The sequence below is a fragment of the Podarcis erhardii genome, assembly GCF_964252035.2.
Source record: "Podarcis erhardii genome assembly, chromosome: 2".
Classification (NCBI taxonomy): Eukaryota; Metazoa; Chordata; class Lepidosauria; order Squamata; family Lacertidae; genus Podarcis; species Podarcis erhardii.
In genome coordinates this window covers 36,512,418-36,530,149 of record NC_138498.1, presented here as the reverse complement: position 1 = coordinate 36,530,149, position 17,732 = coordinate 36,512,418, and the positions used below count along the sequence as shown (strand labels likewise).

The 17,732-nt window shown below is 43.0% G+C and overlaps 1 protein-coding gene across 3 annotated transcripts; it reads left to right on the top strand.

Annotated features, from left to right (window-relative positions):
• Positions 1 to 771: 771 nt before the first annotated feature.
• FOXJ1 (forkhead box J1) lies at positions 772 to 14,228 on the top strand. 3 transcript variants are annotated; one of them, XM_081850850.1, is made up of 4 exons: positions 772 to 801; positions 1,675 to 1,855; positions 3,235 to 3,816; positions 10,981 to 14,228. In XM_081850850.1, the coding sequence occupies exons 3-4, from the start codon at positions 3,295 to 3,297 to the stop codon at positions 11,797 to 11,799; spliced, it is 1,341 nt and encodes a 446-aa protein (XP_081706976.1). In that variant the 5' UTR covers positions 772 to 801; positions 1,675 to 1,855; positions 3,235 to 3,294; the 3' UTR covers positions 11,800 to 14,228. The 3 variants fall into 3 exon arrangements, 2 of the variants coding, with proteins under 2 accessions (XP_081706976.1, XP_081706975.1); XR_014153618.1 differs by lacking the exon at positions 772 to 801 and having other exon boundaries at positions 1,490 to 1,855; positions 10,981 to 13,719; positions 13,830 to 14,228; XM_081850849.1 differs by lacking the exon at positions 772 to 801 and having other exon boundaries at positions 1,490 to 1,855.
• Positions 14,229 to 17,732: the final 3,504 nt, after the last annotated feature.

The window sequence follows — 17,732 nt, the reverse complement described above, 5'->3', positions numbered from 1 at the left end:
AGCTGACCTGAATGAGGTAGGCTCACCTTCCATTTCTAAGAGATTTCCATGTGGGAAATGTACTTAATTTCAAAGTGTGTGTGTGTGTGTGTGTGTGTGTGTGTGTGAGAGAGAGAGAGAGAGAGAGAGAGAGAGAGAGAGAGAATGAGAATTGTAGGCAGAATGGTAGAATGGCACTTCAGCCATAAAGCTCCCCTTGAGCTCATTAGTACTTCTCAGCCTTGCCTACCTCACAGGCTGTTGTAAGAATAAAAAGACAGGGAGTTATATAACCTAACATGGACTCTTTGGAGGAAGAATAGCATGAACGTGTAATAAATACCTAATATCCATTTCAACCATCCCTTTTTTCTGAAAGAAGGGAGGGGGCATCCTATTATATAGGGCGGCGGCTGTAGCCTCTTAATTAAAGAGGGGGGCACATCCAGCAACCTTTTTGATGCAGGGTCTGCTGTTCTCCTACACACACAATATTTCCCCCCCCCCCCTATTCCCTTTCATCTAATTACTTCAGGTTACACAAAGATCAAGGGGAGAGAAGGTAAACTTCTCAGAACTGAAGCAGGTAAGCAGAAGGGAAAAGCCGTGCTGGCTGCCTTCTCTGGGCCCAAACTGCACTGGGGTCAATTTGGCCCCCGGAATTTCTTAGCATCATGAAAGGCTAACTATTAATTCAGCCATGGCCAAGGTTCAAGGAGAGCCAAGACCTTTGCACATGAATGCCCTCTCCTCCTCCACACCCCTCCAACGGCAAGCAATGACTCTTCATCGTTTTCTCTCAAATATAACTTCAAAGCAGAGGTAATGCCTCGTCGATTGGGGCGGTAGAAGGGGGGGAGAGAGTCAGCAACTGCCCTGCCCTGCCGATCAGAGTGGACAAAAGCAACGCCAAGCTAAAGAGATGAGGGGGGAAATTGCCCCACTGAAAGGAAGGAGCAGGCGGTTGAAATCGTTCCCTTTCTTTCCAAGGCCTGGAATCTTTCTGGTTGCTGGGTTGTTTGTTCTTGGCAGAGGGGATCTCTCTCCCCACACCTCCAGCTTTCCTTTAGTATCCCGAAGAATAATGGGCATCTGGGAGCTGTTTCAAGTGGACTTTAATTTGTCTTAATGAAACTCACAGCAAATAATTCCCAAGCGCCCACGCCCCCCACCCCTCTGTGTGCGCAGTGGCCACATACCAACCGAGCCACCCTTACAAGCAAAGCAGCCGACGGGGGGGGGGGGCGGCGCGCACACAAGCACGCGCTTTTGAAAAGAAGCCCCCACCCCCTCACCGGGTCGTTTATTTTTTTTAAAAAAAAATGCGTGCGATTGCGTTTCATCAGATATTTAAAATCACTGAGATTTTAAAGGTTTCATAAGCTTCTCTTTTCCCACCACGGCAGCCAGGATCCGTGACTAAAAATTAACTGGTGGCAAATGAAGCAGGTGGGAGGGGGGCGCGATGTGGAGGGGAGAGAGATGGATGGGGGGGGCAAAACAAAGTTTGTGCAAAGTAGCAGAACCGCAGAGAGAGAGAGAAACCCTGTCAAGTGATTGCGCTCTCCATGGAGATCCGAGGACCAATGAGAGGGGCAGAAGCTGTTTATAGGGGCGGAGCGTCTCCATAGCATCCAGAGAAGCCTTTCGGAGCAGCTACTTATTGACAGTCATTCTGTTGCTTACAAATCACAGCGGCTCCGGAATAAAAGGGCTCTGGCAGCGAGGGGCGTAATAATTCATCCAACGGGAGAGCAGTAGAAGAAATCTACCTTATTTCCCTACCCGGCCCCCACCGCCACACACTTCACCCCACTGAATATTCGGCGCTTAGTAGTAAACACTTGGCGGTAGTGGGATTCCTTCGTAGGAACAGGTAAGATAAACGGAATTATTTGTTTCTTCATAAGGCGGGGAGGGCAGGCCAGCTTTATTTGTCCGCCACGTTATCCTGGGGAGGCTGGAATCCTCCCAGCACACAATTTTTTTATTTTATGGTTCTGGCCAGACGTGAATGCAGAGGGACCCTCTCATGAATCCATCAACGCAAATGTAACAACACTTTCATTTAAAAGGGGAAGAAATAATCCATGGTAAGAGCCTTTTGGGGGCTTGATTGAATTCTGTGTTTTTCATGTGAAGATGGTTGGCATGAATCTTCATGTACTAGTTCAGGGGGAGTAAAGCTTAAATACAGGTACTCGGCCACTCTTCTTCTGGTTCTCCAACCTAAACGCCCTCTTGTTATGCTTACATATGTGGCATACAAGATTCATAGGATTTCAAAGCAGCCCAGTCCTATGCATAATATACTGGGCATTAAGCCCCATTGAGGTAAATGGGGCTTACTCTCTGGGTACAGGATTACAGCCTTGAGCAGCCTAGGTGTGATTTTACCCTCTGCTCTATGAACCAGCTGAGTCAAAGCAGTCAGGTTTAAACCGATTTAGCTCCCTGCCAAATCAATGGGAGCAATTTACAACCCTAAGCCCATTACCTGAAGGTAGGTCCCATTGAAATCAGTGGGATATACATCACATAATGTGTTTGGCACCGGGGTGCCACTTGCCTTAATGAAAGTGCTTCAACTTATGGATTGTGTTGCTGGAGGTAGATTTTCCTTTTTTAAAAAAAAATTGAATCATGTTTATCCCCAAGATAGCCTTGGAAATTCTAGGCATTATGGAATGGCATGAAACTCCCACCATCTTAACCATTTTTAGGGCAGTATTCATACCTCTAATGTTGAAGAAAACAAAAACAAAAACTGATGGTGTTGTGCATTGAGTGAGGAATCAATGACAGATTTAAAACAGAGGCTACTTCAAATCACTAAGATGGAATCTGTAAAAGGGTTAGGGACTGTCAGGTTTGCAAACTGAAGCATTTATGAAGCTGAAGAAATTTTTATTTACCTAGAAGGAGATTCTAACATGTTCATTTCAGTTGCATGTTTCTAGCTGGGTTTTAAGTGTTTCAATAGGAACAAATGCTACTTAGATTCTTGGCAGTTTTGCGAAAAATCTTGCCACAAAAGAAAAAAAGGGGCATTTGGGTGAATTCCACCCATTTTAGGCTGTAGTCTGCATAAAGCAGGCTACACCCAGGGATGGCTCAATTCTCTGGGATTACCTCAAGGGTATATTTGGCTCCAGTGCTTTTAGAGTGTCTGGCTAGAAAACAACCTGCTCAAGTGTTTGTTTGTGAGCCGCCCATTTGTTAGGGGCTTTGAACTTCTTCATGTTATTGTTGCAGGATTGTCACCCCCCTGCCCTTCCCCCTTCTTCCCCCTTCCTGCTCTCCCACAATTCCTGAATGTTGGACTTGCCTATTTTGGCTTCCCCTGACATGACTGACAGCTGGCTGAACATGCAGTCTGAAGAAGAGAAAGGCCAGGAAAGCAGCATGGCGGATTCGAGCAACCTGGACGACAGCTTGACCAGCCTACAGTGGCTTCAAGAATTCTCCATCATCAACGCCAACATGGGCAAGGCAAGCTCTTCCCCTTGCAGCACAGATCCTCACGGCTATCACAAGATCCCTGGCTCTGCTGCACCGTGTTCCCCTCTAGCTGGTGACCCGGCTTGCATGGGGATGCCCCATACCCCTGGCAAGCCAATCTCCTCTTCCACATCCAGGACTGCACACCTGCAAGGCCAGCCATTGGAAGACATAGATTACAAGACTAATCCCCACGTAAAGCCTCCTTACTCCTATGCCACACTCATCTGCATGGCGATGGAAGCGAGCAAGAAAACCAAAATCACCCTCTCAGACATCTATAAATGGATTACAGATAATTTCTGTTATTTCCGCCATGCAGACCCCACATGGCAGGTAGGTGCCTAGGATGGGACAGCCCATACCTCTCTGCATTTTGGCCACCCAGTCATGTGGGTGAGGTTATAGTGCACTTGCTACTGTCTCCATGTTTTCTGTTGGCTATCCACTGCAGTTCATGACCAGCCATCCTCCCAAATCAGCCTTGATGCTTCTATGACTTGCATTATCTGACAGTGAAATTGTTTCACCACTATTTAAATTCTCATAATTTCCATGTGAGGCAAGTGTTGTGTACACCTAATATGCTAATGAAGGAAATCTAAACTACTTGGCCAGAATCCTTAAAAATGGCCATGTTTAGAGCAGCAAACAGCTCCCTACATTCTTAACACACAACACAGTTGATGTTTAGTCGTTTAGTCATGTCCGACTCTTCGTGACCCTGTGGACCAGAGCACGCCAGGGACTTACTTGATGGGACTTACTCCCAGCTAAGTAGAGTTAGGTTTGCAACCGGGGGCTGGACCCACACCATACCTTTTGAGCACATTCAAAGCATTCACACCCCAAATAAATCCTGGGAACTGTAGCTCACCCCGACAGAACTGCAATCCCCAGCAGCTATAACAAACTGCAGTTCCCAAGATTATAAGGGGTGGTGGAGGTGGTTATGTGCTTTAAATGTATGGTGGGTGTGCAAATTTAAACACTAGCACCCTTTTTCCTGGATCATCTTTTGTCATACATACATAATGTGAGGTTCCATCACTGTCAGTTGTGCCACCTTACAGGAGAACCAGCTGTGTCTGTGGTCAGGTGGCTGTAAGACCCTCTTGCCACGAGATGAGGAACAGATCTCCTGTCAACCTCCTATGACATTAGAAAGCGACCAAGTGTTTGTAGTATTCATGCTGCAGCTCCTTTCTGTGCTTCCTTCTCCCTAGAGTGCAATTACTGTTGCTTGGTATGTTTCCTATCAAGGTGTTTTGCCTGGAATAAGCACTTAGTAGCACACAGAGGTTGTGGTAAATGAGAAAGCAGAGCAATGTAAACAGGCATTTTCTCCTTTTGAAGGTAGCAATTATCTAACAAAGACTGTGGATGATTGAGAGAATGTCCTTTTTTTTGAGGCTCCAACAAGCGTAAAGGAAGTGCCATAGAAAGTACAGAAAAACAACACAGGGGCAGTTAAGGGGAAGAGAGAAGGAAACAGGTGGAGGGCGAAAGAAAAGTAAAGATGGCCGGAGTAGGAGCCAAGAGGCGGGTGGCGTTGCCTAGAGGTGATTCTCCTCCAATCTTTCATTGGATGCTTAATGCTGATAATCCAATCAGTCATAAATGGACATTTGGAATCAATTAAATGCACAACTGGGAGGCAGGGGAACCATTTAGAGAGGGAAGGGGGCAGTCAACCCCACTCCATCCTTCATTGTGGATAACATGTGATTATTCCCCACAAGTGTTTATATTTCTGGTTACAGTGAGGTAGAAAAAATAGCCACAACAAACACTCTCAGGATACCTGGTTTTTTAAAATAAATTTTATCTTGAATATACCCAAGAGTAAGCCTTGCACTTTGCTGTAAATCTTAATGCTCCACCCTGAAATGTCTTTGATTTTTTTCCAGATTTCAGTGGGAACAATCTTGTTAGGAGGGCTTTGGAAACCAGCTCTTTGAATATGGAACTATCTTCCATATTCAGTATCTGGAAGCTTAACTTCTTGTATCCAAAATTTAGTTGGTCACACAAGTAGGATATACTTGGCCGATTTGCATCATGCCTGGAGAGCATTTAAAACAAGCAACTGCTTTATACACTTCTAGGGAGAAAGAGGAGAAAAAGTCAGGGGTATAAATTTCTTTTCCCCCATCCCACCCTTTGATCCACTGAGGAGGAAACGCAAGTGCCAAAGAAATTGATGTGTCTTTTCTGTGCGACCTGATGCTTTCCAAGATTGACTGTGGAGAAGCATTTGAGATAAGGCAAAATAAAGATTTGAGAGAGGTTATTAGGAAAGAGGTGCATCTAAGTGTAGAATGGCTGGGATATTGGATCAGAAGTATGCAGTGCCTCAAATGGTCAAAGACAGAAATATTATAACTTTTCACTAACCTCTTGGAGAGGTGTAAGTAACCTGCAAGGTGTTGCTAGACTACAATTCCCATCATCCTTGATCAATGGCCATGCTGGCTGAGGGTAATGAGAGTTGAAATCCAATAACGGCATATGAAGAGCCAAAGTCTCATGACCACCAGCTGAACAGCCTTGGACATAAGACATCAGCCTGCAATGAAGGCTGTGGCCTGTAATGAGAATAAATTCACTTTTGTTACCATGTTAACAACAATATTGAAATAATGCATGTTGAGGCTCTCTCCCTCCCATAGCAAGCACTACAGTGTAAGGAGGAATCTCTGTCCTTGAGCACCACCTCCTTCAATTCCCAATGTCTGTGATACATGGTAGACTCATTTGTGTCTTTGGCTCCTTGAGGTTTAAAAATATTTGAGTCAACGGTAGGCTGGACAAGTAAAAGTTTGGGTAGGAAAAAAGAGGGAAAGTTTTGCCTTTCAGAAAATCCAAATAAAATTTGTTCACCAGGTCTTTATAAGGTACTTAACTGGACTCTATTGCTGTAGCATCTATATGGCTTGTAATTTTTTATGTCCTTCAAATAGTCCTGGTAAGACAGTGAATCTGTAGCCCCACGCCAATAGACGGAGACCCAAAAGTCAGCCTATTTCAAGCATCCACTCTTAATTCTATACCTTGGACTTTCCCTTCTGCTCTCAAAGCACTGTTTTCTAAAAATAATAACAATCATCATCATCTCAGTCAAAGGAAAATGATGAGTACATGTCATTCATTTCTGACAATTGATGTGACAGTTGTGATATTCATGGGTAGTTTTAGTGTTGAATCCTTGAGGGAAACCCTCTTGAGATGTTCCTTGCCACATCATCCTTAAGATCATAAGAGCCAACTCCTAGGGGTTGAAGGGAATTCACCCCCCCCCCCAAATTGAGGGGACCACCCCCCACTAAGTTGATGGGCATTGCCATTCAAATGGTGTGCATGTACCGCGTCATGTGATCAATTACAAGGGGTGGGGCTTATATGGGCCCTCCAGTATTTTATTGAAGTTGGCACCCCTGCTTAAGGTGAAACAAAGAGTTTCCTCTCCATCCTAAGTGATTAGTGAATGAGTTAGATTCTAGGTGGCTGGATATGATGGTGATGACATGACATGTTACAGAATTATTGTCATTCCATCACCTGTCAAAAGGCTGCCACTACACACTGCTAAGCTTGTTTCCAATCCTCCTAGTAGACTGTATCACAACCAGGTCTCTTGATGTGCCAAAACACTATTGCTTGCAGTCACTACAATAACGCTGCTCAGTGTAGTCGATGTTTCTGATTCCTACCATGGTCACAATGCATAAAACAAGTGTAACATCTAGCCTGATGAAGACTTCTGGAGAACTCAAAAGCTTGCTCACTATTTTCTGACATTCTAGTGGTCCTAAATCCTAATAAAGGTATTGACCAAAACTAAATCCATTATGTTTCCTATGAGATTGGAACATTTTATGTTTTACAGAATTAACAACAACATGGGGATTAATAAGTACAAAAAAGAAAGAAAGAAAACCCTTGCATATTGATGTGGTTGATGCAAACTTTCCTGTTCTTTCTTTCCCCCTTTTTAAAAAAACAAAAACCCAGTATTCACTCCCTCTTTATCATGATGCAGGTGGTTTGATGGATCCTTGCAGGGAAGAATGATAAATATGCTAACTAGCTGGGTAATAATCAGCTTGTAGGCAAGCCCAGCAGATTTAAACTGACTCTAGCAGGGAAGAGGGTTATTCTCTGACCCTTGTAAAATTTCATTAAACAGTAAATTCTGACTCATCGGAGACCAGCGCGTTCACAGGAATTTTCTTTCTTTCTTTCTTTCTTTCTTTCTTTCTTTCTTTCTTTCCTCCCCCTTTCTCCCATCGTGCCCATGTTCTCACCCGCCTCGTCAACCCCAGTTCCTGTAAGTGCAGACACAAAGTCAAAATGTCATGCCACCCATAAGCAGGGGGGTGGGGGGATGGGGAGAGATTCCTGTGGGAGCTGTGTGCTTTGGAAAGGAGCCAAGATGCCCAGGGAGTTTCAGCCTAGAGGAATAGCTTCTTATTATTATTTAGCCCTCCAGGCATTCAAGCCTTGCTTTTGCTCTTTGGCAATACGGATTATGGATGAATAAGCATAAAGATATCCAGGCAACATTTTTTTAAAGAAAAAAAAAAGAATGAAAAACTCTTGCACACAATCCTTTACCATATCCAATCTCTTAACACCCTCATGGCTTTGTGCTCTATAAGAGGGTGTTATTTACCCAATAACAGAGTTTCCTTTCTGATTGTGCACATCACTCCAGACATGCACATTCATTCTTATGAGGAGTAGCTCTATGGGAACAGTAAATGCCCCTTCTTTTGGTTTCTCTCTTTGTTGCTATTTTTTTCTAGAGCTTTTCTGATTTTTCTTTTCTTTTTATGATGATTCAGAGGGTGATTTCATATGAAGTCCATTCCAACCAAAGGATGTTCCATGGGTGCACAAATGTGTGTCGTACATGGGTGTGTAAATATAAGCAATCCATACCAAGGAGGCCAGTGAGTGTGCAGAGCAAGGGGGGGGGAGTTATGTTGTGTCCCCTTTTCCATTTCTGTCAAATGAAGTGGTTCTTTCACAGTGTCGTCATATTTAGCACCATAGTGTACCATGGTAGCTGTGGTTTCTGGGATAATCCTTGAGCATCAGACATGTTGGTTCACACATCATTTGAAGCTTAGCTGTGCTTTAAAAGGTGAACCTGCAGTGTGCTGGTGCACAGAGCAAAAACCGCAGCTGCTTCATTCCTCCCCTACTCCTGCCAGGAATGAAACCATGGTTTGGATTAGTGACACTTAAGAACCTGAGCTCACTGTTTGTTTTGTGCAAGCAAACCAGAAGCCAGAAGCCAAGAACAAACTTAGGTAATTTACAGTTTATGGTTTGTTTGGAGGGAGAAAAAAAAATGAGCCCAGGTTTAGACATAATCCTATTAGCCTGGCATGAGCAGAGGAAGAGCAAAGCAGCTGAGATGTTAACAGTCCCTCAAGTACCTTGCATGTTCGTTTTTAAACTATAGGTTTTTAAAGTGACACATCAGCCAGGTCAAAATCAGTTTTCTGGCTAGCATGGGGTTTAAAAAACAATCCAACTATGAGGGCCATAAAATGTCTGGCTTACCTTTCTGGTCTCCTAAAGCATTGAGGTCTGTTCTCTTCTGATTTTGAGGAAGTGAGATGGTGATCTTCTTCATCTCACTGTTCAGAAAGTTGCTGTGAACACTTCTGACCAAAACTAGTGAAACAGAAACTGTCTCTTCTAGCACCATGGAAGGGGAAAAGGCGCTATTTCTACTACACTATTTCACTGCATTACAGTCTGTTCTGGTCCAGACCTAATATGCAGTCTCTTAGATTGAAAGAAACTATTCATTGTAACTGGGGCTGCCAGATGGGCAGGGTGTTGTTGTTGGCATATTAAAGGAGACACTTGATCTTATGATGACTGACACTCAGGATAAATGGAGGGCATCTGCATTAGCTTTTTCTTATATTAAGGTGTTCTCCCCCTCCAGTAATTCTGAATGAGCTGAAGCTTGTGGGAATATAAATGTCTTTCCTTAAGCATCACTAAAGGACAGCAAAGCTGGGCATGCGGTTGCTTAAAAATTACTTCTCTTTCTTTGCCCTCCACCTGCAGAGATTGTTGGGGTGCCTTATTTCCAGAGGCCAATTTTCCTCTTAATCTTCCACATATGCCTCCATCAAAACTCTCTTTGCACTTTCTCTTCCACCATCCATATTTTTTTCTCGTGCCAACACTGGACTGGATCATTATATTATCTTGTACATCCATCCATACCTGTCTTCAGGCTACTCCACCATGGTTTTCTGGTTTTCTTTTCCAGCTGTAACTAATTTTTTGTGGTTACTGAGTATCATCTCTCTTTTTTAACCACATCAGTTGTTTTTAAGGATGTTTTGTACTTCTGTAAATTTTGGGATTCCCCCTAATTACTCTAGTTTCTCGGTGGCTCGGTCTTGGCTCCACTTCTGCTGGCATGTTTGTTATTTAAAGGAGTGATGGAAGGAGGGCAGCAGACTAGAAAAGGTGTGTCAATAAGAGAATGAGTGTCTGTGTACTATGAGGGAGATGAAAGACCCTTTTCACGTTTTAAGTATTATTATTTATGAAAAGTTTTAAGTACAGATTTAAACAGATTTAATCTCATTTAGCTCTCTTCTTGACTTCCTTGACAACACCTTGGAAATGGTAGCTTTGCAAGAGTGCTGAGAATTATTTCTTAGAGACTTCTGCACAGAACAGCAATTTGAAAACCAGGGTGTGCTCTGAAAGTCGTTTAAACTTGTAATATAGACACACATGGCATAAGATCTTTTCCTGAAAGCTCAGGGCAACTTAGAACATTTTAACAGAATCAAACCTTGAAACTAAGGGCAGATCCATACCCTACATTTAAAGTACATCCAACACACGGCTTCCCCACAAGAGTCCCAGGAACTATAGTTTCCCCCTTACAGAGCTACAATTCCCAGCACCCTTAACTGCAGTTCCCAGGATTCTTTCTGGGAAGTTGTGTGTGTTAAATGTGCCCTAACACTATGCAATGCATGCACTAGAAAAAGCAGACAGGGTACTAACACCCCTCATCTCCCCACACTTGCCATTGGCATCTATAGACCATCTCAAATGAAGGTTCTTACAAAATACTTCCAGTAAATATTCTGGTTCATGTCGCTCTTGTATGAATTTAATGCTCTTGTGACATGATCTGACGTTCTTGGTTGATCATAATGGTTAAAATATTGTGATGGGAGTTGAGGCATGAATCCATATATTTCAAAGTTGTATAGTAACAAGGATGGTCATTTATCTGTAGAAATATGCCTGGCCATGTGGCTCATTTAAGCATCATTCTATTCCAGATTCAGTTTCACTGTGGCAAGCCACTTCAGCCTTCTTCCTCGCTGAAGAGACCTTCACACTTACAGCTGATTCAGCCGCCTTCATTGTATTCACTTCAATGTGGGTTTATGTTTGCAGTTACTTATATTAAAACTCCATTTTGTTTAATTCTGGTTTCAGAACTCCATTAGGCACAACCTGTCCTTGAACAAGTGCTTCATCAAGGTGCCACGAGAGAAGGACGAACCAGGGAAAGGTGGATTCTGGAAGATCGACCCCCAGTATGCAGACAGGCTGATGAACGGAGCGTTCAAGAAGCGCAGGATGCCCCCCGTGCAAATCCACCCAGCTTTCACCGGAAGACTCCAGCAGGATGCTGGCTCCAGTTCATTGGCTCACCAGGCGACGGCATCTTGGAAAAACAACAGCATCCTGAAAATCAACATGGAGTCTCAGCAGCTGCTCAAAGAGTTTGAAGAAGCCACCGGCGACCAGAACTGGAATCCGGCAGATGGGAAAATGAGCCATAAACGCAAGCAGCCACTCCCCAAGCGAATGTGCAAGACAGCCCGTCTCGCCAGCTCCCCTCTGCTTACTCAGGAAGAGCAGACAGAGCTTGGGTCTCTGAAAGGTGACTTTGACTGGGAAGCTATCTTTGACACCACCTTAAATGGTGACTTCTCCACCTTCGAGGATCTGGAGATCACTCCTCCTATCAGCCCAATAACCAGGGATGTAGACTTGACTGTGCATGGAAGACATATTGACTGCCCACAGGAGTGGTGCCCTGCCGGGCAGGATTACATCCTAACCGAATCCAACCAGAACAGCTTGGACTTTGACGAGACCTTCATTGCCACTTCTTTCCTCCAGCATCCCTGGGATGAAGGGAGAAACGATTACCTCTCAAGTTCTGTCAACATAGACCCGCTCTTTGAACTCAACGATCCTTCGTTGCAGACGGAAATGAATGACTGGAGCAATGCTGGGTGTCTTTAATGAGTGACAAGAGCCCTGGCTGGAAGGCTCAAGATCATCCCAGACTGACCTGCTGTATGAACAAGATTGGCCCAGTGCTGCAGGACTTTACACTAACAGTAGAATCCTCTAGCAAACAAGACATCTTCATTCTTGGGACCACGTGGATCACAGAGGTGTCATGGGAGGGGAGGGAAAGATCTGGAGAATTTGGCAGGATGTATCTGAAAGCAACACACGGGGAACTCTGTACCCCAAAAGACAACAAAATAATAATAATACAGTACTTATTTTTGTGTTCTTTTAAAGAAATATGGAATTTTTCTACTTCGGGGGTGGAGGGGATTGAAAAGGGCATATCTTCCTTGCAGGGGAGGGCATGACATTTGAATATAATGGAATAGGATGGAAGAGCTGGCCTTTTCTGGTTACTAAGAACATGTTAGATCTGTGATTTCTGTAATTTCCTCTTCCTTCTTTTGTTCATTTGCTTCTCCCTCCATCCCTCTCTTGCATGTGAGTGTGTTTGCATTGTTTCTACCCAGGGAAAATTTCTTATAGGTGAAACATGGGACAATTAAGTAGCAGGCAAATACAATTCCCATCTGTATTCTAGGAATTTCAGCCACCAGTCTATCTAGGACTAGTTTAGATGTCGACATCTGTATGTTCAGAAATGAATCAACAAGGCAAGATCTTTCAGGCTTATAAAATGGAGAGCCTACTGTATATCTATATATCTATTACAAAACCTATATTTTTAGCTACAGGGCACAATCAGTAGAGTATTTACAGCGGGGGTGGGGAATGAGGATTGTTTGTAATAATGTTAATTAAGATTGAAGTGTATCAAGCATTTGTTATACAGAGAGGAAATGTAATAAAATATGCAAGTGGGAATTCCTGCCAGTAGAGGATTTTTAAAAATCCACAAATGGGGACCTGGCATTCTCTAGATGGTCCTTTTTACTTATTTTTGTATCTTAAATTCTTTACATTTTTGCAATCTTGACTGTGTATACTATAAGCCTAGACATTTGAAGTCATGGCAGGCAGGCCCTCTAAAGTCTTGAACAACTAACGAAGTGCCGTACCTTTTCCTAGCTGGAAGCTATGAAGGAATTTGTGTGATTAAAAGACAGACTCCGACAAATCAGTTGCCAACACAACTGATCAGTAATGAAGGGCTATTATTTTCCTCTCCTTTTGGCCAAGCAATCCCAAGTGGGTACTTCTAAAATATTGCTCTGCTTTAGTTAATGTCTCCGTATATTTGAGTCTCTAGCCAGCGAGAGTTTAAAACAAAACTCTGATTAGGCATGTTAATCAGTGGCACTAGACTCATGGTAGGTACACACTGTGTGATAATTTGTATTCAGTGCTGGATGAAAGTGCACTTTTGTGGTGCCGTACATACCGACAACATCCCGCTGCATATTTTTAAAATGCACTTTTTTTTCAAAGTGAGGAAGGAACTACACATGTGCAAGTGCGGTGAGGTGTTGCACCATTTATTCCAGCACTTTGGGGGGGGGGGTGTGACTAGACTACATGAATGGAGGGGAGTAGAAAACATCGCTGTTCACTGCTTCTTAAACACTCCTCCTACCTGTACAGTATGTACAGATAGCACAGAGACTAACTCCCGCTTTAGGCAACGTTGCTGTGCAAAGCTATGTACAATGGCAAAGTGCTATGTACAAAAGCACTCTTTGGAATAACAAGCCCTGTGCATTTCAAACCGTACGTGTGCCCATAGTCTTAAGTGGATGGTTACAGGTAAAAGGCTGTATATGCAGTGGAAACTGCAAATGAAAGCTTTCCCCCTGCCTTCTTATTTAGCTTCCATCCTAAAACTGAAGTTGCCACCCAGCTAGGTGTTTAGCCCACAGCTAATGTTAAGCCAATAGTCATCTCAAGGTTTATGTGCATTCAAATAAAGTAAACTCTGCATATTCCCAATAGTTATGGAGATTCCCCCTAGGAACCTGGCAGTCTTGTCTGGAACATGATGATATTTTATGGGTATTTACCTTTCTGGAATGGTAAAGCTCTACTGTCTGCATTTAGCAGATGCAGAAACAAACAGAACGTTCATCAAGCAAACGTCAATCCTTTTTTTCTTTACTTCTCTGCACCTTCCTGAATAATGTACACCCACGTGCATTATGTTTTGAAATGTTAATGTTTCCATCCCCTTAATCAGTCTGCCCCAATGATTTTTAAGTGGGGAAAGGCTACAACCTGGGGAGAAAAGTGCAGGCTTTCTGTTTTTGTGTGACAAATATGATGAAGTGCGATAAATGCCTCTTTAGAACCGCATCTGTTCACATCAGAGTATTCTGCCCGCCCACCAGTTTATTTTAACAAAAGAGCTAGACTTCCAGGGACAATAATTTGACACCTAGAGATGGCTGCTTCCCATGCTATATTCTCTTTGTTCACAGTTTTTTTAAAAAATAACCCGCATCATGGACACAGATGAATCTGCAGAGAATCCAAGCACAGCTCTTTGCTTTCTGCCACCAATATTAGTCCTGTGCTCACATTAGTGTGCAAGGAGAGATGCGGCAATGAAGCATTGTTATTTCCTAACACTTTTAGTATTCAGTGTGCTTTACAATCATCCTCACACCATCCCTCAAAGGTACGCCATTGAATCCCTCTATAGGCAGAAGTCTGGTGTTTTTATGTGCAGTAAATGTGCATTTGATTCTGAGTTGCTGCACACTGTCTATACACATCGGCTGCACATTATATTTTCCAAGCACTTGACCCACATTTATTTTTTTTATCTTGGGATATGCAGAGTGCACACAGTCTAGAAAGGGCAACCTGTTGACTACACATCCAACCTCTGATACAATTTTTATGTGTAATCAAGAGTTTATGAGTTCTGGGTAGCACCAAGGTAGTCCCATATTTGGGATGGGGATAGACACCATTTATTCCTTGAAGCGTCTGCAGGAATGTAGGACATAAATTCGCAGATAAAATAAACTGCCCCCAAGCATGGACAGCTTACACCCTGCCAAGTACTAGACTCCTAAAGAGTAACAGAGCCACGCCTCCTGGGTAGTAAAAATGCTCTGCCTCGTGACATTCACAGATGAACTGCCACCACCTGCCTAGTCTTCATTACTTGGGTGATAAAGCACATGGCCCCCCAAACTGGCCATCTCTAGTCTAAAATATATTGCCTCCAAAGGTCAATGTAAGAAGATTGCTCTGGAGGTACACACACACACACACACACACACACACACACCTGGAAAAGTCACAGGCATATGAGTACCTGAAAAAGCAAAGTAATGGAAGGCAAAGTATGTTCATATTCTGGGACCAGCTGGTATTAATATTGCTAATAAAAATCAACAGAGCTTCCTGGAGCTGAGCAGGATTCAGCCCTCTATTTGATTTGTAGTGGGAGTGTAGAAGAGTACTGTATCTGGGAACCATATGGATCACCTAAATATAATGGGGGAAGAGGGGAACCACTGACATGGAACTGAAATATGAGCAATTCAGATTCTAATCCACTCCTTTGCTGTTGGAAATGTTGTTAATTTACAGTGAGTTAAAATACTAGATTTTCTTTGGAGTGTGTTTAGATTAATGAAAAATAGCAAGCTAGGAACTGTTGCTGTTGGAAACAATACTAGAAACCTTAATCATGTCCGTAGATATGTGTACATGTCTCTCTCTCTCTCTCTCTCCTTATTGCTTGTTTATTGAAAAATAAAAATTAGTTTGGGTAACTACTGGAAAAGAAAAGCCCTTATTTTAAATTATGGATATATTTCAGAACTAAAATGAAATGGGGACTTTCATGCAAAATGGACCCGGTGCTCAGCATCAGTTTTGAAACAATTGAGGCAAAACGGAGTGATTTGCTGAATTTAAAATTTGGAACTTTAATTCAGTGCACTCAGATTTGGAATTCACCTTTCAATGGGCACGAGACATACAGAGTTCAGCATTTAAAATCCTATTGTTCAGTGAAAGAGTTAAGTTTGCGCTTTAACTCTCTTCCACCAAAATCAATAGGACTAAATAGAAATCCAATGGATTTTTTGTTATGTCTCTTTGTATTTTGGGATTTGGCATTTGAAGCACATATATCTGAAAAAACCTAAATATGTAAATATGTACTCTCAGATTTACAACCTAAATGTAATATTCAGCATTCAAATCAATGAGATTTTTGTCCTTGATTTCAATGGGTTCTGGTTGCAGTCAGTGACTTTACTTCAACTTATTTTTAAAAAAACCTAATACTGCTGCAAATCTAATTTCAGTGTTCTCCTAATGAGTAAAGTCGCTTTATTGCAGTCAATGACCAGTATCAGGATGACCAGTATCAGGAGGTATTTAAATTCATGTTTGTCTTGCACGTTTAGAATAGTGAATTTGTTCAAGCTTTTCTCAAGAGGTACAGATCAGTTTAGGTCTGTGGAAGTTGGCTTGAATTTCTGGACTGCCTACTGCTGAAAGCCTGGTCCCAGTCTCCATACAGCTTCAGGAGCACAGTGTAATTCAAGAGATCAATGGCTTCAGAAACATAGCAAAGTCTAGAGGAGGATCAGCAGATGGAAGTTCTAATAAGAAAGGCAAATGTGTCTGGCTGAACCAACTACTCATCTGCGCACAAAAGGGCAAGTTGTGAGAATGGAATAAATCCAATTTGCCTCCTGGTGAACCTATCGGAGATAAAAATCAAATTATGCTCCTCCCCCCCCCTTTATAACAACCTGGGACCGTCAGGCCCACCTGTTGCTCACAGGATCTAGGTGGAGGAATATGGCACAAAGTTACTCACAAAACTCATTTGCTGCATCAGGCTTCTGCCCTCCAGATGTTTTAGACCACTGCTCTGAGCAGCTCCAGGCTATGGCTGATGTGCGTTGTAACCCAAAAACATCTGGAAACCACAAAGTTGGCAAAGGCTGTGCTATACAAACAAGGTGGGAGCTATCTCTCAAAATGCACACACTACAAATACAAACTATTTCCAAGCCTCTGTTATGGTCAAACCTGCTAAACTTCCAACCAAGAAGCTCTGAAAAATAAATTCTCTGTAGCAATGCAAAACGTTAATTTCACGAGTGCTTTAATGGAAACTGCAACAGAGAAAATGGGCTGCTTCCACACTGGGGCTTTCTAGCACTACGGTTGGACTGGGTATAATTCAACATAGTGCTAAGAAGTTTCTGGATGAATCCTTAAAGCTGGCTCTTTCAAGACTTCCCTCTCTTGTAAAGTGGCACTGCCCACCCCGTGGCTCCAGATCCTATTCAGTTTAATATAGTACAGTGGTACCTCAGGTTAAGAAGTTAATTCATTCTGGAGGTCTGTTCTTACCCTGAAACTGTTCTTAACCTGAGGTACCACTTTAGCTAATGGGGCCTCTCGCTGCTCCCGCGCCGCCGGAGCACGATTTCTGTTCTCATCCTGAAGCAAACTTCTTAACCCGAGGTACTATTTCTGAGTTAGTGGAGTCTGTAACCTGAGCGTCTGTAACCAGAGGTACCACTGTATTAACCATGAAAGACAAAGGTCAAGTCAACTTGATAGTAGTCAGCACAATTGTAGCACAATTATTCGCATCTCCAGACTGTAACAACTGAAATTCATCCAATAAAACATGGCCAGAGCTTGCTACAGACACTTCCCCAGATCGTCTGGATTCATTTCAAGCTAGTTTAGGCCTACTTTGGGGACTGAAATGGCTTTGGGCAGTTCCCAATCACATTTTGATGCACCAATGATGCATAATGCAACCAGACCTGGGATTATGGGAAGGGCTTTCCTGAACTATGTTATATAACCAGTGAGATTTCTACTAGGGAGACATGATGCTCAGCACTTCATTTCTTATATTTCCCTGCACATTCACCCAGCAAGGCAACCTCCTCTGCGATGTCTACTTCCTTTGCGGAGCCTTAGCTGTAATT